Source organism: Narcine bancroftii, chromosome 8 (genome assembly GCF_036971445.1).
Source record: "Narcine bancroftii isolate sNarBan1 chromosome 8, sNarBan1.hap1, whole genome shotgun sequence".
Taxonomy (NCBI): Eukaryota; Metazoa; Chordata; class Chondrichthyes; order Torpediniformes; family Narcinidae; genus Narcine; species Narcine bancroftii.
The window spans coordinates 141,396,413-141,423,574 of record NC_091476.1 but is presented as its reverse complement, the minus strand read 5'-3'; the positions used below and the strand labels follow the sequence as shown (position 1 = coordinate 141,423,574).

At 40.6% G+C, this 27,162-nt stretch overlaps 1 protein-coding gene across 1 annotated transcript in view; it reads left to right on the top strand.

Annotated features, from left to right (window-relative positions):
- Window positions 1-27,162, top strand: part of LOC138742124 (uncharacterized) — a 66,743-nt gene that overhangs the window by 15,513 nt on the left and 24,068 nt on the right. The window contains exon 7 of the mRNA XM_069896310.1: window positions 25,015-25,141. Coding sequence (XP_069752411.1) covers window positions 25,015-25,141 — 127 coding nt within the window. The remainder of the gene's footprint in view (window positions 1-25,014; window positions 25,142-27,162) is intronic.

Here is a 27,162-nt window from a genome sequence, read left to right as displayed (position 1 = left end):
AGAGTGACCAAATTAAAGCTATTTAGTGGGGTAAAAGTTTGCTGAGATTGAGTGACTAAAATGATGGTGGTAGAGTAAGATGAAGGGCATAAAACTCCAAAGGTATATTTGGGGAAGTGAAAGCAGAAGTAGAATAACAAAGCTAACATGGTGAGAGACAAAGCTGAAATGGCTGATCATCTAAAATTGTTGCATCTGTAAATAATTTTGAATTTAGGTCCAATTTGCATTGACTTTGAACTGGAAATCTTTACACCTTTGAATGCTGCAAGTTTAGAAATAGGAGCAGGAGTCGGCCATCTGGCCCATTGAGCCTGCTCCATCGTTCAGTGAGATTGTGGCTGATCTAATGATAGGCTCATCTCCACCTATCTGCCTTTTCGCCATATCCCTTAATTCCTCACTATGTAAAAATCTATCCAACTTTATCTTAAATATAGTATTTACTGAGATAGCCTCCATTGCTTCAGTGGGCAGAGGATTCTGTAGATTCACCATGCTCCTGGTGTAATTTGATCATGATGTGCATTGTGCCTTTTCCCAAAGGCTAGCTGGGGATCCCAGATCTCATCCTGTTCTGGGGCAAGTTATAACTGTGTACTTGAATGCAAAGAGATGAAGGCTGGAGCAGTCACAGTGTTTCGGAGGAAATAGGACAGGTACTTTGATGAGCAGTTCACAGAAGGAGACAAAAGCTGCATAGACTAAGGGCCGAAGGGGTCTGTTTCTGTGTTGTAGTGTTCTATGGTTCTATGCTGGAATCTTGAGCAGACAAAGAATTGCTGGAGGAGCTCAGATCTGACAGCATCCATTGGTAAAAAAGGTCAGTCAATGTTTCTGGTCATATCCCGTGATCAAGACTAAGACACAATAGGTAAAGTGAGTGACATGTATAAAGGAGGAAAGAAACTGGGGCCAGAGGTGAAAGGATATAAAAACAAAACAAATAAAAGAAAGCCAAAATACATACATGATATTTTTGTAAGTAATACCCCCTACCCTAACCCACCCACCCACCCCCCCCCTCTAAACTACCCCAAAAGAAAAAAGAAAGAGGAGATCACATAACATAAAACTCTCAATCAGTTATTTGCCATGGTTCAGAGCAACGTCATCAATGCGTGGGAGGAGGCAAAGAAAGGTCAAGGGAGAAATAATTAGGTAGGAGGAAGAAAGATTGGAGAGAGAAAAAAAAGTTCAGTAGTAAAGAGGGAAATTAGTAAAGAGTAATCAGGTGGGATTGGAAAAACAGTGTAATGTTTTGTTCCTCAAGTTTACATTTGTCCTTGCCCTCATGATGGATTAGGCCCCACTGTAGGGACAGTTGAGAGAATTAACTTGGTTGGCTACAGAAAGCTCTCTGTAGGAATTGGTTGCATTTTAACTCACCCAGCGGAGACGTGTGTGCTGTACAATTTTATGACTGATTTTCCTCGGCTTCTATTTGCTTTTGTGGATGAGAAAATTCAGGACGAGTTGTTTTCCCTGTGCCCTTCCAATATGATTCCATGAAACAATTGGAAATATTTTTTTTCTTCTCAGCACAGCAGAGTTTGTTCTATCTCAGCCGTTCTCAACCTTTTTTGGCAGTGCCCCCACCCTGAACTCTGTTGTAAGGTGAAAAGAAAGGTTTCAGGACGGCATGGTTGGCGTAGCAGTTAGCAGAATGCCTTTATAGTGCCAGCAATTGGGACGGACCTGGGTTCAAATCTGGCTCTGTAAGAAGTTAGTACGTTCTCCCCGTGTCTGTGGGCTGTAGTTTCCTTTCACTCTTTAAAAATGTACCAGGGTATAGGTTAATGGGGAGTAAATTGGGTGGTATGGACGTAGGGCTGAATTGGCCTGTTACAGTGCTACATGTCTAAATATTTTTTTTTAAATTAAAATAATTAAATGTGCTGTTCCCCCCCCCCCCACTTTGAGAATAGGTGTTCTATCTGATGAAGAGCCCAGGCCCAAGACCTGCTGAGTTTCTCCAGCATGTTTGTGTTTTGTCCTCGACATCTGCATATTTGTTTAACTTTATTCTATCTGGGTTTTTCAGCCTTTTGCAAACAATTATTTTCAAGATATAATTTTTAAAATCCTTCATTTCTCTTAACTTCATTTGTTTTTTGATTAATATTTTGTTTAAAAATTTTTGTCCATACATGGAGTCAGTTACAAAATTGAAAAAGAACCCCCACTTCTCCCAACCCAAAAATCCCAAAAGAAGGAAGGAATATAGAACAGAAAGAAAACCAGGGAAAACAAAGGATTGCCAAGAAGGTGCCACTCACCACACGGGTCTCCAATATATATTCTTTAATTCTTTGTAGAAGGTTTATGCAAGTCCCTAGGAGTAGGAGAGTGTCTACAAATTTATATCACTTTTCCAACAGAATGCAAGATCTCATTTCCAAATGCCATCACTGAATACTCAAATTAGTCTCATTTTTCCAAGTAATTGCTAAACATTTTCTAGCCACAGCTAAAGCCAATCTCAAAAAAGCAATTTGAAATTTATTTAAACTCCAAACTCAATTTCTTTATATAACCCAATAAAAATACTAAAGGGAAACTTTCAATTTAAAAATAGCTTCTAAAAGTTTCTTAAATCTACCTCAAAAAGGTTTCACTTAACCAAGTAGAATGTAAAAAAAAAGAACCAACTTCCTTATGACATCTGAAACATAAATCAGAAGAAATAAATTTATATTTCCTTAATTTCTCCGGAGTTGAATATAATTGATGAAGAAAATTATAATAAACCAGTCAGTACCTTACATTTACAATTTTAGTCATACTGTCCTCATATAAATTCATCCAATCATCCTGAGAAATAGATATAGACAAATCTTTTTTCCCATTTTAATTTAGATTTATAAACATCTGGCTCAAACATTTTATTCTGCAATAAAGCATACATCTCAGATATAAATCCTTTGGTTGAATTATTAATCTTCTTCCCACGCATTGATGACATTGTTCTGAACCATGGCAAATAACTGATTGAGAGTATTATGTTATGTGATCTCTTCCTTTCCTTTTTTTTTCTTTTGGGGTAGTTTAGAGGGGGGTGGGGTGGGTCATTTAGGGTAGGGTATATTACAAAAATATCATGTATGTATTTTATCTTTCTTTTGTTTTTTATTGTATGACATGATTAATAAAATTTTTTTAAAAATTTATACTTGAAATTTGTAAATACAGGCGTCAAATTTATGAACATATATTTATTTCTTAAGTTATAAGTAATCTTCTCAAAGGGAACATAACTATGCATCTCGACATTCCATCATGCCATACCTAAATGTGAATCAGATTTCCAGGTAACTGCTATACATTTTCTTGCTACTGCTAATGCTATTTTGACAAATTCTCTTTGGTGTTTTGATAGTTTCAATTTTGGTATTGTCCCTACGATATTCCCCGATAGGAATAGTTCGGGATTTTGTGAAAAGCTATTCCTATAATCTGTTCTAAGAAAATTCTATCCAAAAAGGTCTCATCTTGGGACATGACCAAGTCGAATGCAAAAAAAAGTACCTACCTCTTCGCCATTAACATCATTTGTTGAGACCAGAATGTTGCCACCATATCATCACTAACTTTCTTCCTGCAGAAGAGCAAACCAATATTTTATGGATGAAAAATTGAGAATAAAGATCTGAGCAAGTTGACAGTAAACAAGTTCAATTTGTCTAGTCTGTCTTGATTCTCTGGGGTGGTATTTAACCTGCATTTTGAGCCAATTGCACTAACTACAAGTAGATTTTTGACACCTATTTGTACGTCAAAGAGTATTGAGCCACATCACAGTAGGGCTATCAACCACAATCTTGTTGCTGAGCTGCACAGAAGGTTGTAAGATGCAACAAATAATTCTGTAAAAATTTCAGTGGGTTTGAGTCTTCAAGGAGAAAGAGGCTAAAGGAATTTGGAAGTGAGTTTTAGAGTAATTGTTTAAAGGTTTGAAGTTGATGGATTCTACAGAGATAGGGAAGGGAGAAATTAGACTCGTGTCAATTGGAATCCATAGCTTTTGTATCTTTTTTCAAATTGCTCGTGGTTTTCTTTAGTCTATTGACTGCAAATTCCTAGCAAAGCTAATGGATAGAGATAGAAGACACAAAATTATATTACAACATTTCTATTATTACAGTCATGCATTGCTTAATGTCCACAATACGTTTTATGAAATAGGACATTATGTGCTTTGGACATTGTGCTAACACCATATTATAGTAACCTAGGTGTTTATTAGGTTATACATGTTCTGTACCATTGTACTTCTGGCAGCGCAATTGCTTTGTATACAGGAGACATGAAATACATGTGCTGCTAAACTATTATAACCTTAATGGACCACAGACATGCATGCGGTCAGACATTGCCTGACAGACGGTATGGGGCGCATGATTGTATTACATTTTTATGAGATATATTCTGTTCTATGCATATGAACTTCAGCATTACTAAACTAGTTTTCTTTCATAAGGATTTCTCAAAGAATGTGATTTTTACCCATGTGGAATCTAACGAACCAATTGAGTGCAGTTTGTTGCATGTCATTCACGGTTACAAAGAGACGAACGAACAAAAAACTGCAATCGAAAGAAATGTTCAATGGGAAGTGATCAAAACCAATGTTTTGGGGAATCTGGACAGCTCAAGTGACACAGAGGAGGAAAATGAATATTCACATTACACAGAGAATTGCTGGATTCCTGATGGAGTTATCTTTGACAAAGATGAAACACTTGATAATGATTTCCTTCAGACATCTAAAACAGAACCATATCTAAAAGCAAGTTGCTCTTTCCCTTGTCCTGCTGCCTTTGCCATCCAGAGTCTAGATTCTTGTTCTAATTACAATGCTCTTCTGGCAAAATTATATACTGATATTGCCAACCCTTCCAGTGTTACTTCTGTGGTGACGAACAGCAAAGTCTTCCATGACAGTGTTAATCTTCTGCAGGACTGCAATGAAAGCAGCAATGCTGATATACCCTTGACTTCTGTGAAGATGCTTAATTGCAATGGGGACGAGATTGATGATCTGTTATAACCTATCAGTACTTTGAGGACCTTACCACTCACAATATTGTCACCAATCCTCTTTGTCTCTGGAGTGCAGGAGACCAATCTAAGGAGACACAGGCAAATATTTCCAATGCATTTTTAACATTTATAAGGAATGGTTTTTATATTAAAAAAAATTAAAGGTAATTAATAGAAAATCAGGTCATGGCATTATTCTTAATATATGTGGATCGACTGAGACTATGATTTTGATTATTCAGAATTGATGTGGCTATTAACTTGTTCTCAACATTTAGAGTAAGGAAAGGTTAACATTTCAAAGCATCTTTTCATGGCATTCTGAAATACTTATGGTGGCAGCACTCTGTTAGTTGAAAGGTGGCAACTAGTTTGTACAGAGCATGGTCCCAAAAGTGGCAATTTATACTGACCATGTTGAACTATATTTGTTTTGTAGTGAGCATGAATCATGAACGATACTGAAAGTGACTTCCTACTGCCTTTTGAATTTGTGCTATGCTTAAGCAGATAAGACCTGTCCATAACATTTCATCCAAGAAAGTGATATCTCTGAGAAAGGATTGGTTTCTCTGAACATCTCAATTATCACCTTAGATTTTTATCCTGTTTCTGGGGTGGTGGGAGAGGGGTGGGGAGGGGGGCGCCATGAACCTGGAACATAGTGAGTACTGCCATTGAGACTTGGGTTTAAGGTGCACGTTGCAGGTGCTTTGGGAGAGCAGCTCATGAATTGGTTGTGTTGATTTGAATCTTTAACCCGAGTAGTAAAAGGATTGCAAGTGATTGGGGTGGAGGGCGGAGTTGGAAATAAGAAGAAGCAGATGATGACTTGTGCCTTTTGGTGGCAGCTGGAGAAATAGTGTGGCACCTTTGCTGAGGAAAACAGGATTAACTGAAGATGTCAGATTTTTAAGAATTGCAAGCCAACAGAAATGGAGAAACAAAAGTATAAAATGTAGCTGCAGAAGTGAGGTTGAGTGTATTTAAGGCAGGGCATCAAGGGTTACGGGGAGTGGGACTGAGTGGGAGATGGATCAGGTCATTAGAATGGTGGGGCAGATCGTGGGTCTGCTATATCTTGTGAAATGCAAAATTTAAATCCGTTTAATAGCATAATTCAAAGGAAAGTTTTTTTGGGGGGTGGGGGAGAGGATCAAAATATTGGAAACAAATTTGAACAGTAATAAAACACAGAGGATGATGAGAGGGTGTTTTGGAAATTGGAAGTCTGTGACCAATGATATGCACAGTGTGTCAGAGATGCACACAGAAACAGCCCACCAAGTCCATGCAAACCATCAACCACCCATTTACACCAGTCCTACAATCTCATCAACTGACTCAGATCATTCACTATGGATAATTTACAGTTGTAAATGAAGGTCTTAATCTGCGTGTCTCTGAGTTGTGGAAGGAAACAAGTACCCAGAAAGCCCACACATCAATGAGCAAGAAAACTCCACACAGACAGCACCTGAATCTCTGGCTCCACTCGCTCTGCTACTATGCTACTTAGGTGTGTATTGGGACCCTGACTATTTTGGAAATTAATATAGGAGCCAAGGTTAGTACATTTGTAGATGATACTGCAAATTAGTGTTGCTAGTGGAGGTTAGTCAAAGCTACAGAATGATATTGATAGGGTGGTAAGAGAATTTAATCTTGGTGATGTACTTGGGAGGGGAAATGAGGATAGGATGTACACAAAGATCATGTCCCAGAGCATAGATAAACAACCTTAGTATAAAGACTGAGAACCCCTGGAGGTGGCAGCACTGATGGATAAAATGGTGAAGAAGCCACATGGAATTCTTGCTGCCTTTAGTTGAGGCATAGAATACAAGAGCAGAGGTTATCGTGTAACTTTATAAAATTCTGCTTTGAACACTGCAGAGTTCATTTAAATTTTAATTTAAAACTTTTAAATTTAGACATATGGGTTCTTTTGGTCCACAAGCCTATGCCGCCCTACAACCCCAAGTTAGTTTTTGAAGGGTGGGAGGAAACTGGAGCCCCCGGGGGAAAACCCACAAAGACACAGGGAGAACATACAAACTCCTTAAGGATAGTGCTGGATTCAAACCCCAGTCCCGATAGCTGGCTCTGTAACAGTGTTTTGATAACTTCTACGCCAACCGTGCTGCCCTAGTTATTGGGTTGCAATTCTGGAAAGATGCCATTGCATTGGCAAGAGGCCAGCAGAGATTAATGTCATGTTGTCCAGGATGGAACATTTTCAGTTAGGAATGATTAGAGAGGCTGAGTTTATTTTCCTTGCAACAGAAATTATTTGGAAAATTATGAGAGACATAGATAGGATAGATGGTAAGAAACTTCACGTAGCAGAGGTGCCTAAATCTAGATGGCATGTGTAAGGGAGAAGTGGATCCAAGGAAGAACTTTCTTCCTTGGTTACACATTCCAGTGACTGGAATATGACACAGACTGAGGGGCTGGCACAGATAAGTGCTCACTATGATTAGGTATCTGATTAAACTCTTGAATTGCAGGGCATGGACTTAAATACATGGCTACAATGCTTGGTGTGGAGTAAAAAGGCTGAGAGATCTGTTTAGGTGCTGTATGGCAGTGTGAGCCCATTGTCTATATCAGGGGTGTCAAACTCAAATTCACGGAGGGCCAAAATTAAAAACTTGGACTAAGTCGAGGGCCGAACTAAATATTTATTGAAAATTTTCAACAACATCTACATGTTTTCTCTTCTTTCAACATATGTAATGTTAAACTTTTTCTTATTAAAATAAATGTTTAATAATAGTTTTGGATAAACTCTTTCCAGAAGCATTAACAAATGAGAAATAAAATATTCAATAAATAATATTTCTCTATAGAGGATTTGTCAAATGTTGCTAGTGTGCTGTCGAATAGTAAAATCTGAGGGCTATTGAGAATGTGGGAGAATAACATGATTCCTGAAACAATCAAATGGGTGACTGATTGTGGGCATGAACTCTAGCAGGGTTATTTGCCATGCCCTTTTTCCATTGGTACAGATATCCTTTGATTGACACATTTTTCAAATTTTATGCCTAATGAGCTTGTATCCAGGTGCAGGACCATTTTTAACCAGGAATATATTTATCACTGTGACATGAAACTTTTGGAAGATTGTTTTATCCTGAGATTAAAGTTCATAATACTTACTCAGGCCTGTGTGCGGGAGGGCGGGGTTTGCGGGCGATCGGGTTGGACAACGACAGTGCGGGGGCATCGGCTCTCGCTGCAGGGCGGCATCTCGGCGGATCAGCGGCCCCGTCACCGTCCGGGTCGCGGGTCGGCCTGCGGCAGGAGGGGGAGTGAGCAACGGTCCTGGCGAGGTCAGGCCCGAGGCCTCCGGTTCCGGGCGCTGGGAAGCGGCCTTGGCTTCCCCTTACACCGGCCAGGCCCCAAAACCAGAGTCCACGGTGAGACCCTGCAACGTAAACAGGAGGTGGGGGTGATTAGCAGGCTGACGCCAAAGCATTCTGGGATTTGTTGTATTACTGTGCATGCGCTTTACTGTGCATGCGCTATACTGGTGCGGTGGCCAGCGGGCCACCTCTAATACATTTTTGAAATGATCTTGCGGGCCAAATATAATTATATCGGCCCGCGGGCCAGAGTTTGACATGTGTGCCCTATGCCATCGGAACTCTGTAATTAGTAAGGAATTGCTTAAGGTGGGATGTGAGTGGGAAGGAAAGGGTGAGAATCACTGCTCTAGACCCAATTGTTACTGAAATATTTTGCTTGAGAAAAATTGTTATTGGCCCATTTCCTTTAGCGTTCTGAAACCGTGCACATGACGAGTCAATGAGGGATGATTAAAGCAGTGGTCTTCAAACTTTTTCTTCCCATCCACAGACCACCTTAAGCAATCCCTTACTAATCACAGAGCACCAATGGCACAGGGACGCGAGTGGAAAGAAAAAGGTTGAGAACTGTTGTATTGTGGTAACTCCACATCTGATTAGGTTAATTGTTAGGCAAGTGGTCAGAGAAGGACCCCCCACCCCCACCCCAAGAAAGGCTTAAATCACATGAACAAAATAAGCTTCCGTCTCACTGCTCCCAATCTTACACACAGTCCTGATGTGGAATGTGGGGTCGCAGCTCCACGTTCACCCGAGTTCAGGTGCTGTCTGTGCGGAGTTTGTACGCTCTCCCCTTGTCTTGGACCAACAGGTCGGTCGCCTGACGAAGGCACCCGAACCCCCCGTTGAAACGCCGGCGTCCGGGGCGGTGGAGGAATTGGCTGAGAAGAGCGCGTTGCTCCCAACCCCCTCCCATGGTTGGAGAGGGATTAAACTGCGATCTCACGGCGCCGGGCTCGACTCCAACAAAAGGAGCGGGAGGCAGGGTGCGCCGTGCACGGAGCGAGGAGGAAGGCATCGCCAACGAGATGTTCGGTCCGGCGTCGCCGCTGAAGCGCAGACCCAGCGAGGATGGTCCTCAACTTCAGCCGCGTCTGTGTGTCCGCGAGCCAGGCGGGCTGAGTGCGGCACTCTGATCCCCGGGATTCGGGACTCTGAGATCCCTCCACACCTCCGGCGTCTTCATTTTCACCTTCAGTGTGCATGCGCTATACTGGCGTGGCAGCCAGCGGGCCAACTCTAATATATATTTAATATGATCTTGCGGGCCAAATATGATCTTGCGGGCCAAATATAATTATATCGCGGGCCAAATTTGGCCTGCGGGCCAGAGTTTGACATGTGTGGTCTATATGGAAAAGAAACGGACTTCACATTCAGTACCGAGTCCTTTCATCCAAACAGATTGGGAATAGCACCAAATAAAAGCATAAATAGTACGTCAGGTAAATAAAGCTAGGAAAAGAGCTTAAAGAATCAAAATATCAGTGATTCAAAATATCAGTTGATGGATGGAATCGTCGCTAGAAACCTACAACTGATTGAAAAGCAAAAAGAAAAATCTGGTTGCTGGAAGTCTGAAATGTAAAATAAAAGTGCAGGAAATGCTCAGCATGTCAGGCAACATCCATAGCAGAGAGAAGTGGTACCTTCCATTTTGTTTGGGTGCCTGCCTCCATTTTGCACATATCTTAATGAAGAGCTCAAGCCTGAAAGGTTGGTTATGCATTTTTATCTTTGCTGTATAAAGTGCGCTGATCTGCTGAGTTTCTCCAGCTTTGTAAAACATAAAAGTCTGCAGACGCTGTGGTTGAAGTAAACATAATTTTACATTTCAGACTTCCAGCAACCACAGTTTTTCTGCTGTGCAATCAATTGTCAGTTTGCAACAACATTCTTCAGCTTGTATTTTTTAACAAGAAAAATGGTTGACATTTCAAATTGATGCATTTTCAAATCCAAATGAGCACATTTTAAATCAAGAAGAGGGATGGGTGAAAAGAACAAGGGGAAGGGTTGGAGATCAGGAGTGTGCAGATGCTGGTGTTTGGAGGGGGAAGAAAGGAACCTGTTGGAGGGACATGGACTTTCTCTGCTGTTACAGATGCTGCCAGAGTTCATCCAGCATTTGCTTTCTGTTGCAAACTATGATGGAGACTTGTTATTTGTATTTAATGAGGTGAACAAGAAGTCAAATGTGAATAGAATAACAATATCACAAAGTATGAGAAACAAAACACAGCAAGCAACACTAACCTAGTTTTGAAAGGAAACTTCTGCTTTTTTGTCAGCCTCAGCAGAACCTTGCTATTTCAATGGGAGGAAGGAGTCCAGGGCCAGCTTCACTGTGAGATGCATCACTTGGATGGACACTACCAACACCAGATGCCGATTTCACAGTTGGTTTGGTAACACCCCCAGAACTGAGTGAGCCTTAAAACTTCTTTAAAATAAAAGGATTCAAGTATAAAACCTTAAATTATCTTAAGCACTAAGGCATCAAAGATTACCTATAGACCAATAACCCATGTGAAACTTAAACTTGTACAGGAAGCACGGTTATTCCTTTCCAATTAATAAGTGCAATGGCAGCACTGCTGCTTATGTGGACCCGGGGAGAGCAGAGACCTAGCGCTTCTCCGCGAGGTCCTACCGCCCACACCTACCACCAATGGCTCCGTACAGCTTTAAATGGTCTGTTAAAGGAACCAATGGTGTTCTAATTTAAAATCATGTGACTGAAATGTAGGCCCAGGTTGGTGGCAGCTGTGTTTGACAGTGACCTTGAGGGGTTGCAGACTCCAGGGAAGCAGTGGACCAGCACAGGGCACCTGAAAACAGGGAGACCACCCCATCTTTTGAGAAGAAGAGGCAGAGGAAATAACCCTATGGGACAGTGACCATGGCGGCAGACCAGTGAGGGGCTTGACAGCTGAAGAACAGACAGACGGCAGGCTATTGGCAACTCGAGGCAAGAAACCCACATGGGCTGTGGGTTGCTGGAGACTACAGTCAAAAGACTCTCACCAATCTGACGCAAGGCTGAAGGGGAAACTGGTATTCAAACTGGGTTTCGGAGGGTGCCGATGGGAGAAGGGGCTACCAAGGGGCTTTAGGTACTGAAGGCTTTAGGTACTGAAGGCTTCCTGATCATGACGTATGTTTGGATCTCGAGATCGGGTTGCCAATGGTTTGGACTGAAGGCTGTATGGCTATGGAAGTGCTGGAGGCCAATCCACGGACATTCAACTCTGATTGGGGTGGGGTGGGGGGGGGGGCTCTCTTTAGTTTCTCTGGCTGTAAGGTGCACAGGGCAATTTCTCCCAATGTTGAATATTTGTCTGCCTTACGGCAGACTAAATGCAATTTTGTATAACACAACATCTGTTTTATTATATGACAATAAAATATTATTGAATAAGAGTGAATCCCTGGCAATTTGTGACAATATTCTAAACAGTTGATTTTGGTAATCCTGAGGTTTGGGTGATATCCCTTTCTCAGCCTCATTATGACTTCTTTAACTTTCATTGGCGCAACTCAGATTCTCATGTAGAAAAATTTCAACTACAGACTTAAAGGATGATTAAAAGCTTAGAAGCAAACCTAGTTTGCTTACCTGCATCAATGAAGCAATTAAACATGTTCTGAGTACTCACAAACACCTGTGAAGCCAAATGTCCCAAACATTATGGTGTCCTGAAATGGGCCATGTATAGAAAGTGCTGTCATTTCTACATGGTTAACCAAAATGTATACAAATAACCTTGAATACAATCTGGAATGTGCACTTTAATTACATTCAATTGTTTGATTATAAATGTAAAACCATCTATCATGGGTAAATAAAGGAAAAAAAGTGTCTTTGTCCCAAACATTATGGAGGGCACTGTATATATAGGCCAGCACAACATGGGCAGAAGGGTCTATACTGTGCTGTAATGTTCTTTGTTCAAGTTTAATCATTATTTTTCCGTCAAGTCCCTGCAGTTGGATTTTAAATCATGCCCATTACATTCCGTGGATGCTGCCTGACCTGCTGAGTCCCTCCAGCATATCATTAATCAGTAATTTTTACTAATTTATAAAGGATACAGTTTGACCTACTGAGTTTCTCCAGCATTGATTTTACTTTAACCACACTGTCTGCAGACCTTTGAGCTTTACTGTTGTCTACTCCAAAATTCTGTTAGAGGGATGCCAACCCTGAAGAAGTTCTCTTTTGCTCTCTGTAGGGTGTTCTGTGGGAGAGTTTCTCACTGCTCTCCATTTGTAATTCTTGCTGCTCTCAATCTTTGCGACCACGTGCTCACCCAGCCTCGCTTACACAGCCATACTTTGATGAAGGGCTCAAGCCTGAAACATTGGTTATGTACCTTTATAATTGCTATATAAAGTACCTGGTATCCGCCTACATTTTGCTCATACCTTGATGAAACATTTTTTTATGTACCTTTATCTTTGCTATATAAACTGTTTGACCTGCTGAGTTTCTCCAGCATTGTATTTTTACTTCAATCACAATGTATGCAGACTTTTAGATTAGTAACTAGTTTAGATTGCTCATGAAGCTTAACATTGTCCATTATTTTATTAAACAAATGCCACATCCGTTCCAAATCTTCCTTCTCAGGCAGGGTTGGCTGTGTGCTGATAGACAGTGGCATACCAAGGGTGTAACATATGGAGAGCTATTTACCTTATTTGGATGACCGATTATGTGAGTAGAATTGCATAACCAGGAGTTAATCTCTCTATTGATAGGTGTCTCACTTTTCCTTGTAGCACCTGCCTTCTATTTCACAGTGACGTGGTAGATTAGTTCATTTAATTGCTTATCAATATACAAGTACTTTGTTCAAGTCAAGTTTATTGTCATCTGATTGCACGAGTGCAACCTGACGAAACAGTGTCCTCCAGTGCTTGGTGCAAGACACACAGACACACAACCATTCATAACACACATTGAGACAAATAATACATGTAGGACACGTATTTTATCATTAAAAATAAATGAATTGTAGCATCTGCTGTGGCAGCGCTACCAAGTAAAGAGACAGCCATACAAGGTGAGTTTAAACTCAAGACTGACTTTTGGTTTGAATTCCCTGTGTCTCCGTGCTGGCCCGCCCACTTCTGGTGACATACCCACCGACTTCTGGAAGTGATGTCATTGTGTCGCAGCATCTCTCTCCGGCCAGCTGGCCATGACGCAGAAGTGAAGGGCTCCGCATGTGGCGCTAGGTACAGGCTCCTTGGCAGTGAAGGGGAGCCCGCACCATTTTGGACCTGTGGCATGCTGTGACGATTCGGCCCATTTACTCACGTGGTCACTCATTTCAATCTGAACCCAAGCTGTTTTTTTCACCTACTTGATAACAGGAGGACAAAAATCTTAATTGAACTATTATAATAATTTTTAAAATTCTGTAATCTGTGTCCTCCCTGAACAAATTTCTATGATAATTTTTCAAGACCAACTCTTGACATCTTGCCTTTCCAAATGAATTCTTGTATAATTTTATTCAACCCCCCCCAAAAAAAATATTGTATATGAATGGGTAATGATTGAAATAAATATTGTATTCTTGGAAAAATATTCCTCTTAATACAGTTCACCTGTCCTATTAACATTATTGGTAAATTTTTCCATCTTCTCATATCTTCTATATTTTTCAATAATGGCAAATAATTTAACTTGAACAAATTATTTATATTTATATTAATTTTTATTCCTAAATATTTATTTGCATCATTTTGCCACTTAAATTTTGTCAATCTTTTATATTGTGAATAATCCATATCCACCATAGGCATCACCTCACTTTTATCAACATTAACCTTATAACCTGATACTAATCCATATTCTTTTCTAATCTACTAATCTCATATTCATCTTATTTAACAATATTTCTGGTCTGCAAACAAACTAATTTTATGTTCTTTATTACCATCTCAAATCCTTTGATTTCCTTTCTGCTAATGGCTCTATTGATAATGCAAATAAAAAGGGTGACAATGGGCAACTTTGTCTAGAAGACCTTTCTAACAAAAAATATTTTGATATTTGTCTATTTGTAATCACTTTTGCTTTTGGCTAATCATGCAACACTTTAAACCAATTTATAAAAGTATTTGGAATCCCAAAAGCATTGTGTTTTAAACAAAAAAATACCATTCCAATCTATCAAATGCTTTCTCTGCATCTAGCGTAACCGCTACTGCTGGGATTTTTCTATTATGCACTATATTTATCAAACTTAAAAAATTAACTATATTCTCTGCCATTCTTCTATTTTTAATAAAACCAGTTTGATCCATATTTATTAATTTTAATAAAAATTCAACTAACTGATTAGCTAATAAATTTGATACAAATTTGTAATCTATATTCAATAGTGATATAGGTCTATATTAAGAGGGTTGTAAATAATCTTTCCTTTCTTTGGAAATACTGTTATTAATGCTGTTTTTAAAAAAATCTGGTAGGTCATGTACCTCTCTCATTTGGTCTAATACCTCCATTAATACAGGTATTAATGGCTCCTTAAACTCTTTATAAAATTCTGGTAGAAAACCATCTTCACCTGGTTCTTTATTATTCTGTAATGAAATCAGGGTCTCAAACTTCTATTTCAGAAAAAAATATTAGATAATCTGTACTTTTCTTCTTCATTTAACACACGTAATTTAACTTGTCTCAAATACTCTTCTATTTTATCATCTTTCAAATATTCTGAATAATAAAGTTTAGCAAAAAAATTTCTTAAAATTATCATTTATCTCCTGCATAACCTGACCAGTAGATTACCACAACACCATTATGTCGCCACTGATCTGGGTTCAAATCCAGTACTGTCTGTGAGGGATGGGAGCAATCCAGTTTCCTCCCATCCTTCAGAAACATACAGGGGTTACAGGTTAATTGGTGTATTTAAGCTCATGGACTGGAAGGACAAGGTATCATGTCACATATCTTAAAAAAATCTACCTGTTCATATTTTTTGTTGTTTTTGTTCATCCTCCGTAGTCGAAGATAACCATTACTTCAAAGTCAAATGGGAGATTGATGGCTGTGGATCTGGAGGTGACTGGTGAGGCCAATCTGGGCCCTGAAGGCTCACCTACATGTGGGACACAGTGGGTGGATGTTGTCATAGCAGTGGATGCTGCTAGGGCCTTGCGCACAGCACACTTTCGTTGCGCCTCAGTGATGTGCCTGACTTCAGCTGCATGGGCCTCTGTGGTGATCTTCCTGCGCCAGGCTAGATGGTCAATGGCAAGTGTCTCCCACATGTTTTTTTTAATTTTATTTTTTTTCACCCACATGTTGATGTCGATACCCAGGCCTTTGAAGGATGCTTTTTTTAAAAAAAAAATTATTTTTCACACTATGAACCATATTAACCAAAATACACACAAACAATTCCCTCTTGAAAATACACAATGTCATTTTTTCCCCTTTTCCCCCCTTCCTTCCCTCCCTCCATCCCACACCCCTCCAAACCCGTTAAACGTTCAACATATACAATACAATAAACCCATTAAACAATGTCATCACACAATAAAAATAAACAAGAAAATTGTGTCATCTACTTTTACACACTGGGTCAGTTCATTTTGTCTTCTTCTCATTCTATATTTTTAGGGGGTGGAGGTCCGTGGTAGGTCCTCTCTGTTGTGTTCCATGTACAGTTCCCAAATTTGTTCAAATAACGTGACTTTATTTTTTAAATTATATGTTATTTTTTCCAATGGAATACATTTATTCATTTCTATGTACCATTGCTGTACTCTAAAGCTCTTTTCTGATTTCCAAGTTGACATTATACATTTTTTTGCTACAGCTAAGGCAATCATAATAAATCTTTTTTGTGCTTCATCCAGTTTGCCTGCACGAATGCTATATCTATTTTTTCTTTTTTCTTCTTTTTCTTTTTATTATCTATTTATTTATTTATTTTAACTCCTTTTTTTTCCCTCCTTCTCCCTTACTTCCCTTTTCTTCCCTCTTTTAGTTCTTACTTATACATTATTTTTACTTCTTTATATGTAGTTTGTCATCATTCTTTGTTCTTGTTACATCTCTTCATCTTTCTTTCTGTCTTGCAGCCATTCTGTAAATTCTCTTGTTTTCTCCAGATCCGAGAACAGTCTGTTTTGCTGCCCCAGGATAACTATTTTAAGCACCGCTTGATATCTTAACATAAATTTATAGCCTTTCTTCCATAGGATCGATTTTGTTGCGTTAAACTCCTTCCTCTTCTTTAGGAGATTCAAAACTTATGTCTGGGTAGAAAATTTTTTTTTGACCTTTGTATTCCAGTGGTTTTTTTGTCTTCTCTAATTTTATCTCAGAAATTTTACTAAAACAGATCTTGGTTTTTGTTGTGACTGTGGTTTCGGGGCTAATGTTCTGTGTGCCCTTTCTATTTCCATTCCTTCCTGCATTTCTGGCATTCCCAGGACTTTTGGGATCCATTCTTTTATAAATTCTTTCATATCTTTGCCTTCTTCATCTTCCTTAAGGCCCACTATCTTTATATTGTTTCGCCTACTATAGTTTTCCATTATATCCATCTTCTGAGCTAACAACTCCTGTGTTTCTTTAACTTTTTTGTCATTTTCTTCCAATTTTCTTTTTAAGTTGTTCACTTCCATTTCTACCACCATTATATGTTCTACCGCCATTACACATTCTTCTGCCATCACACGTTCTTCCGCATTTTCTAATCTTTTCCCTACATCTGTTATGACCAGCTCTATTCTGCTCACTTTTTCTTCTGTACTTTTCATTTTTCTTTTCATTTCACTAAATTCTAGTGTCAGCCATTCTTTTAATGCTTTCATTTGTTCTTGAAATTTTTTAAATCTATGTACTGTCCATTCATTTTACCTCCTATTCCTCTGTGCAGAGCTTAGTGTTCTTCTTCTTCTTCTCCTTCTGTGTCTGCACTTGGGTTTGTGTCTTTTATTTCTCTTCCTTGTATCTGTGTCTCTTCTGACTTTCTTGTTGAGCTGCTTGTCTCAGTTGGTTGGGTATTTTTTTCCATAGTTTATTGATGTTGGTCCTCTTCTGGGCTGGTTATCTGTTGTGTCTCTAGTTTCCTTTTTTCTTTCTCACCCCTCCTGTTCCCGTTGCTTTCTTTATCTTCCAGCTGTGAGCCCTGCTGTCGGGCCTCTCTCAGCTGTTCCTGCTGTGGAGTTTCACTCCATCGGTGTTCTCCTTGTCATGCCCAGTTGCGCACCCCTGTTTGGCTCCGTGAGCCATTTTTGCAGTCCTGCAGTCGGTGGGTCGTGACCCTGTGGGGTCTCCACTAGCCTCGGGGAGCGGGCTCCTTTTTCCACAACGGGTCCCTGCTTTTTCGTGCAGGTAAGGCCTTCACCTTTCTCTTCCGGCATCTTTCTTTCTTCTTTTCTTCCCATTGTTTTTGGCTTTTCTTTCTTAGGTGCCATTTTCTCCACACCTTTATTTTTTATTTGTTGTGATTTGTATGTCTGGGGCTTTGCTTTTTCTTCACTTTTTTCCTTCTTTTCTGGAGAGGGCTGGTATTCTCCTACCGGCCACTACTCCATCATGTGACTCCTCCCCTGAAGGATGCTTTGAGGCAGTCTTTGTAACATTTCTTCAGCCCCCCCCTCCGCCCCCCACCACCCCCCCCCCCCCACCGACTGAGCACATGCCCCTGACATAGTTCTCCATAAAGCAGCTGCGTAGGCAATCAGCTGTCTGGTATTCTGACCACATGTCCAGCCCACCTGGCTTGGGCTTTCAGCACAAGGGTGTAGACACTGCAGAACTTAGGTCGTTCCAGGATTTCTGTTTCGGGAACTTTGTCCTGCCACCTGTTGCGGGGACAGCTCAGGTGAAAGTGGTTGAGCTGTTTGGCATGTCTGCTGTAGACAGTCCAGGTCACATTGGCATAAAGGAGGGTGGGAAGGACCACTGCACAGTCGAACTTCAGCTTAGTGGTAAGGCTGAGTCCTCTCTGCTTCCAGGTGTTCTCATGGAGTTTCCCAAAGGTGGTGCTGGCTTTGGCAATCCTGTCGTTAACCTCAGCATTTATGTTCACTGCGCAAGAGAGTATGCTGCCCAGGTAGGTGAAGTTGTCGGCTGCCTGGAGGTTATGGCCCTTCACCGTGAGGTGTGGCTCCTGGAATGGATTTCCTGGGCAGATTGGTACATAACTTCAGTCTTTCTGGTGCTGATAGTGAGACCAAAGTTGTTGCAGGCTTGTGAGAAGCTGTCCATTTCACGCTGCATCTTCTGCTTTGTGCTGGCGTTGAGTGCACAGCCATCAGCAAACAAGAAGTCTCTGATGACAATCTCTTGCACCTTTGTAACTGCCTGCAGGTGCATGAGGTTGGCAAAGGCATCTTTCTTGGCTAGCGATATGGGGTCGTTCTGATGTTCTCAGAATCTGTTCATAGTATGCAATATAAAATACTCCACAAAGAAACTGCCAATGTGAATACATCTGAATGGTGTTGCTTCATTAATGATTTTAAGATTGCATATAGGCAGAAATATGATTTGAATAAAACCAAATAAAAAAGCAAAGGTTTGTGAAAAAGCAATTTATATATTTTCCAGGAAATGTGGTTGCAAATCTTATATAGGTCAAAGGTGTTGAATAAAGTGAAGGTTAGAGGAGGAAGGAAGAGAATCTCTCATGCATTTTCCATGACTTTTGGTCTCTTGTGTTGAAACAAATTGATTTGTGGCTTTTGTGCCTGGGACAGAAATCAATCAACACGTAGATTTATACCAAGAATACCATGAAAGACCTCAACAATGAAGACGCTGTTTATATCCGGTACCGCACGGATGGCAGTCTCTTCAATCTGAGGCGCCTGCAAGCTCACACCAAGACACAAGAGAAACTTGTCCGTGAACTACTCTTTGCAGACGATGCCGCTTTAGTTGCCCATTCAGAGCCAGCTCTTCAGCGCTTGACGTCCTGTTTTGCGGAAACTGCCAAAATGTTTGGCCTGGAAGTCAGCCTGAAGAAAACGGAGGTCCTCCATCAGCCAGCTCCCCACCATGACTACCAGCCCCCCCACATCTCCATCGGGCACACAAAACTCAAAACGGTCAACCGGTTTACCTATCTCGGATGCACCATTTCATCAGATGCAAGGATCGACAACGAGATAGACAACAGACTCTCCAAGGCAAATAGTGCCTTTGGAAGACTACACTAAAGAGTCTGGAAAAACAACCAACTGAAAAACCTCACAAAGATTAGCATATACAGAGCCGTTGTCATACCCACACTCCTGTTCGACTCCGAATCATGGGTCCTCTACCGGCATCACCTACGGCTCCTAGAACGATTCCACCAGCGTTGTCTCCGCTCCATCCTCAAAATTCATTGGAGCGACTTCATCCCTAACATCGAAGTACTCGAGATGGCAGAGCCCGACAGCATCGAGTCCACACTGCTGAAGATCCAGCTGCGCTGGGTGGGTCTCGTCTCCAGAATGGAGGACCATCGCCTTCCCAAGATCGTGTTATATGGCGAGCTCTCCACTGGCCACCGTGACAGAGGTGCACCAAAGAAGAGGTACAAGGACTGCCTAAAGAAATCTCTTGGTGCCTGCCACATTGACCACCGCCAGTGGGCTGATATCGCCTCAAACCGTGCATCTTGGCGCCTCACATTTCGGCGGGCAGCAACCTCCTTTGAAGAAGACCGCAGAGCCCACCTCACTGACAAAAGACAAAGGAGGAAAAACCCAACACCCAACCCCAACCAACCAATTTTCCCCTGCAACCGCTGCAACCGTGTCTGCCTGTCCCGCATCGGACTTGTCAGCCACAATCGAGCCTGCAGCTGACGTGGACTTTTACCCCCTCCATAAATCTTCGTCCGCGAAGCCAAGCCAAAGAAGAAGAATTTGCATAAACTGGGAGTTTCTGCTCTGAGATTGCATGGCAATTAGCCTGAAGAATATTTCACGAACAAATCTAAACCATGAAATGTTTAATTTGATGCTATCTTGTGCTTTGCTTGTTCAAAGGCCTAGACCTGACTTGCTAAATATTTTCAATAAAGAGGTTGGGAAGGTTGATGTGATAATTGTTAGGAGAAGCAGAGTGATTAGAGATTGAAATTATGGGAGTGAATTGACTACAGAGGAAGATCAAAAATACATAAAAATTTCTAAAAACACTGGTTGACTGTGGTGAAACCACTACTGTGTATGAAAATATGACCTTTCATGTTCAACCCTCCTCTCACTGGCTGGATCGTGACTCCTCCCCTTTATCCCCCATAAAGGCTGTCATGCCATAATCCTGCCCCCAGTTCGAGCCTGGGTCAGTGAGAGCCAGCAACGCAAGGGATACTGTCCATCTCTTGCTAATAAAAGCCTTCAGTTCCAGTAACTTCAGTCTTTGTGTTATTGATTGTGCATCATTAACTAAGTTTGAGGTATTGTGCAGTACACAATAGTGCTGGAGAAACTCAGCAGGTCATGTAGTGTGCATAAGTAGTCAACATTTCGAACCTGAGTCTTTATCAGGAAAGCCTGAGGAATGGCCCAAAATATCAACTCCCTTTTACTTCTAATGGATGCTGTGTGACCTGTTGAGTTTCTTCAGCACTATCGTGTGCTGTTGTAAAAATAATCAATACAGTACTTTCCTATCCGCTTTCTCCTGCCTTTCAGATCCTTTCTGCGTTTCTTTCAGCATTAAATACAGGTTAACCCGACGAAAAGCCCAGGCCGGAATTGTTGGTTACCCTTTACTAATGGATGCTGAGTGCCTTGCTGAGTTTCTCCAGCATGTTTGTGTATCACACTTATTCCTGAGGGACTGGCAAAGAGATAGAAGAACATTATCAGTAGGAACTGCAGTAAAATCTCTGTTAGCTGGAATTCAAGCAACTGGCAAAGAAATTGCAGAAAATAAGTAGGTAGCCCCCTAGCAGTTATTTGCCAATCCTTGCAACATGCAATCTCAAGCATCAAGAAATGTCACTTATCTGGCATCTAACAATCCGCATTGGTGGCACATACTGGGGGCTTTACTGTGTTCCAATCCATCTTATGACCAAAGGTTTGCCCACCTGTCTTCTTTCTTTCTTTCTTTCTTTCTTCTTTGGCTTGGCTTCGTAGATGAAGATTTATGGAGGGGTAATGTCCACGTCTGCTGCAGGCTCGTTGGTAACTGACAAGTCCGATGCGGGACAGGCAGGCACGGTTGCAGCGGTTGCAAGGGAAAATTGGTTGGTTGGGGTTGGGTGTTGGGTTTTTCCTCCTTTGTCTTCTCAGTGAGGTGGGCTCTGCGGTCTTCTTCAAAGGAGGTTGCTGTCTGCCGAACTGTGAGGCGCCAAGATGCGATATCAGCCCACTGGCGGTGGTCAATGTGGCAGGCACCAAGGGATTTCTTTAAGCAGTCCTTGTACCTCTTCTTTGGTGCACCTCTGTCTCGGTAGCCAGTGGAGAGCTCACCATATAACACGATCTTGGGAAGGCGATCGCCCTCCATTCTGGAGACGTGACCCACCCAGCACAGTTGGGTCTTCAGCAGCATGGATTCGATGCTTGCGGACTCTGCCAGCTCGAGTACTTCAATGTTGGTGATGAAGTCATTCCAATGAATGTTGAGGATGGAGCGGAGACAGCGCTGATGGAAGCGTTCTAGGAGCCGTAGGTGATGCCGGTAGAGGACCCATGATTCGGAGCTGAATAGGAGCGTGGGTATGACAACAGCCCTGTTGTCAACTCGTTGATCTTTGTGTATTTCTTCAGGTGGTTGTTTTTCCAGACTCTTTTGTGTAGTCTTCCAAAGGCGCTATTTGTCTTGACGAGTCTGCTGTCTATCTCTTTGTCTTATTCTCTTGATAAAGGACTTCTACATTTTTGTTTATTTTTGCATGTCTTATTGCCATATTTTTTAGGACAATTTATAGTTCCTGTGTGGCACATTCAGCGTTTTTGATTGATTTTCTTGCAGGTGGAATTCCTATCTCCTCTCTCAGTACAGTTCTGCAGCTGTGCAGGTTTCCAAGAAATAATTTCACCTCCTCAGCGAAGGAGGTGTGTTCACAGAGAAGGAAGTATTGACCATAATTATACTTATGTCCCCACCTTTCTGAATCATACTCTCCTTTGCCAAGTAAACTTTGTTCAGACAAGTTCCTGGATGCAATCAGATCAGTATGCTTTCAGGCCGAAGTAAAGCAGGTTCCGCAAACAAGCGTTTTGTTCACTAATCAGGACATCTGGCAGTCTCAGCTCCCATGGTGATAGATCAGTACCTACTGAATCCACAGAGGAGTAGCCCTTCAAAGTTAAAACAAATGTGGCCTGGTACAAATGGAAAGATCTTTACAACTCTTGAATTCTTGCTCTCTGGTTGCTAATGCCAGGAGCTCCCTGATGCCTCAAAATGACCTTCAACTTGCAATTTCAAAGAAAAATCTAGTGTCTGATCAGCTTAAGTGAGAGAGCGAGTGTGTTGGTGGAATGTGGCTTTGCTGGATCCCAGTACTAATCTCTGCTTTGGCTGGTGAGTACTTATTTAAACATCACAACATTCATAATTTTAAATCACAGATTCTTATTTAAATCATTCATTTTTGCATGCTTTATTCTTTCTTTTCTTTGGCTTGGCTTCGCGGACGAAGATTTATGGAGGGGGTAAAAGTCCACGTCAGCTGCAGGCTCGATTGTGGCTGACAAGTCCGATGCGGGACAGGCAGACACGGTTACAGCGGTTGCAGGGGAAAATTGGTTGGTTGGGGTTGGGTGTTGGGTTTTTCCTCCTTTGTCTTTTGTCAGTGAAGTGGGCTCTGCGGTCTTCTTCAAAGGAGGTTGCTGCCCACCGAACTGTGAGGTGCCAAGATCCACCACTGGCGGTGGTCAATATGGCAGGCACCAAGAGATTTCTTTAAGCAGTTCTTGTACCTCTTCTTTGGTGCACCTCTGTCTCAGTGGAGAGCTTGCCATAGAACACAATCTTGGGGAGGCGATGGTCCTCCAATCTGGAGACGTGACCCACCCAGCGCAGTTGGGTCTTCAGCAGCATGGATTCGATGCTTGCGGACTCTGCCAGCTCGAGTACTTCGATGTTGGTGGATGAAGTCATTCCAATAAATGTTGAGGATGGAGCGGAGACAGCGCTGATGGAAGCATTCTAGGAGCCGTAGGTGATGCCGGTAGAGGACCCATGATTCGGAGCCGAACAGGAGCGTGGGTATGACAATGGCTCTGTACACGCTGATCTTTGTGTGTTTCTTTAGGTGGTTGTTTTTCCAGACTCTTTTGTGTAGTCTTCCAAATGCGCTATTTGCCTTGGCGAGTCTGTTGTCTATCTCTTTGTCAATCCTTGCATCAGATGAAATGGTGCAGCCGAGGTAGGTAAACTGGTTGACCGTTTTGAGTTCAGTGCCATTCAGAGCCAGCTCTCCAGCGCATGACGTCCTGTTTTGCAGAAACTGCCAAAATGTTTGGCCTGGAAGTCAGCCTGAAGAAAACTGAGGTCCTCCATCAGTCATCTCCCCACCATGACCACCAGCCCTCCCACATCTCCATCGGGCACACTGAACTCAAAACGGTCAACCATGCTTTATTAATCTTTTGTTAAATGAACAATGTCAATACGTACAATTGGAAAAAGTTAATATAAAACCATAAATTTACAAGGTGTTGCCTGACTTTAGGTGAACGAATTATATGCTTACCTGGCAGGGAAAGACTGTGATCAAAAAGGTGGTTCTCACAGGACAAGATTATCCCATTGCACTGCAAGTGGGCTGATGCCTGTGAGATACTCGATTACAAAATTTGTGGCATTGATGGACTGTGTAAATATTTTTAGTGGCGGTACAGTGAGTGTGGCTGATAGTGCCACACTATTACAGTGCCAGGCACACAGATTCTAATCCTGCACTGCCTGTAAGGAGTTTGTACGTTCTCCCCATGACTGCATGGGTTTCCTTCATAATGTATGAGATTGTCAGTCAATTTGGGTGTAATTGGGCAGCACATATTTAAATGCCTGGAATCAGCTTCTCCTGTGCTGTAAATAAAATAAAATAACATGAGAGGAGAAAATCTTTATTGTAATGAATTTATATGGCAGTGTGCCCGTTGGCTCTCTACAGAGCAATATATCAACATGGAATTAAATGATTACATAATAGTTGAAATAAAATTTCTGATTTGCATTTTCATAATATAAATTTAATTTTCAGAGTACTCCTGTCCCCTTATCTCCCCTCTCTACAGTGTTAATGTTTTTTCTTATAAACAGCCGACAATGTGGGAAATGCTGTTCCTTGGAATTCACCTTGCTTGAAATGGAGGTTGGGATCTGAATCCTTGGTGTGTGCAGGCCAAATCAGTTCTCATTTCTGCTACAATTTCTCCAGTATCATCCAATTGGGGATGAGAAGGGACTCTAAATGATGGAGTTGTTGTGCAATGTGGGCATAAGCTGATATCGAAGACCTTTGTAACTTTGAAATATGCTGCTTGGACTTCCATCCTGGACTTGAAAGAGAATAAATCTAAAAACCTTAAACATTCAATAATTGAATTTGTAAAATTGCATATAATTCAAACTGTTTTCCATTTTTAGGCTCCTGTGCATTGGCTGAGTTGCCCAAACCATTTCAGGTGTTGTTCAATTCCAGTAACTTCAATTATATGCTCCATTGGATGTGCCAAGGACCTGAAGAATCCATCTTTGATGTTGAGTACCAAATGTATGTCACTTTTATAGATCTACCTTTTTTTTAAAATTTTTATTTTTCACACCATAAACCACATTGACCAAGATACATACATTTTCCTTTTCAAATATATACAGTGTTATTTTCTCCCCCCCCTCCCTCCTCCCATCCCACCCTCCCTACCTCCCTCCCCATTCATTTAAAGTACAAAATCTAAGATACATTAAACCAGTCAAACAATGTTGTCACTCAATAAAAATAAACAAGAAATTCCACTGAGTCAATTCTTTTCATTTCCTTCTCCTTTTGTTATTTTAGGTGGTAGATGTCCTGGTTGGTTTTCTCTATTGTGTTTCATGTATGGCTCCCATATTTGTTCAAATATTTCAATATTATTTCTTAAATTATATGTTATTTTTTCTAATGGAATACATTTATTCATTTCTATATACCATTGTTGTATTCTCAAGTTATCTTCTAATTTCCAGGCTGACATAATACATTTTTTTGCTACAGCTAGGGCTATCCTAACAAATCTTTTTTGTGCACCATCCAAATCAAGTCCAAATTCTTTGTTTTTATGTTACTTAGGAGGAAGATCTCTGGGTTTTTTGGTATATTGCTTTTTGTGATTTTATTTAATATCTGGTTTAGATCTTTCCAAAATTTTTTCACTTTCTCACATGTCCAGATTGCATGAATTGTTGTTCCCATTTCTTTTTTACAACGAAAACATCTGTCAGATACTGCTGGGTCCCATTTATTTAACTTTTGAGGTGTAATGTATAGCCTGTGTATCCAGTTATATTGTATCATACGTAACCTCGTGTTTTTTGTATTTCTCATAGTTCCAGAGCATAACTTCTCCCATGTTTCCTTCTTTATCTTTATATTTAAATCTTGTTCCCATTTTTGTTTTGTTTTACCATTTGTTTCCTCATTCTCCTTTTCTTGCAGTTTAATATACATATTTATTATAAATTTTTTGATTATCATTGTATCTGTAATCACATATTCAAAATTACTTCCCTCTGGTAACCTCAGACTGCTTCCTAATTTGTCCTTCATGTAGGATCTCAGTTGGTAATATGCCAACACTGTATCTTGAGTTATATTATATTTATCCTTCATTTGTTCAAAGGATAATAATCTATTTCCTGAAAAACAATTTTCTATTCTTTTGATCCCTTTTTTCTCCCATTCTCTAAAGGAAAGGTTATCTATTGTAAAAAGGATTAACTGATTTTGAGTCAGTATTAGTTTTGGTAATTTGTTTTATTCCTTTCTACATGAATCTTCTTCCAAATATTGAGCAGATGATGTAATACTGGAGAACTCTTACGTTGTACCAATTTTTCATCCCATTTATATAATATATGTTCAGGTATCTTTTCCCCTATTTTATCTAGTTCTAATCTAGTCCAATCTGGCTTTTCCCTTGTTTGATAAAAATCTGATAGGTATCTTAATTGTGCAGCTCTGTAATAATTATTAAAGCTTGGCAGTTGTAAGCCTCCTTATTTATACTATTCTGTTAATTTATCTAGTGCTATCCTCGGTTTCCCCCCTTTCCATAAAAATTTCCTTATTATTTTCTTTAACTCCTTGAAGAATTTCTCTGTCAAGTGTATTGGCAATGCCTGAAATAGGTATAATATCCTTGGGAAAATGTTCATTTTAATACAGTTTATCCTTCCTATTAGTGTTAGTGGTAAATCTTTCCAATGCTCTAAATCGTCCAGTAATTTTTTCATTAGTGGATAATAATTGAGTTTATATAGATGGCCGAGGTTTTTATTTATTTGTATACCTAGGTATCTTATTGCTTGCATTTGCCATCTGAATGGTGATTCCTTCTTAAATTTTGAGAAATCCTCATTATTCATTGGCATTGCTTCACTTTTATTTGCGTTAATCTTATAACCCGACACTTCTCCATATTCCTTCAATTTCTTATATAATTCTTTTATTGATAATTCTGGTTCTGTTAAGTATACTATAACATCATCTGCAAATAAACTGATTTTATATTCCTTGTCTTTTATTTTTATCCC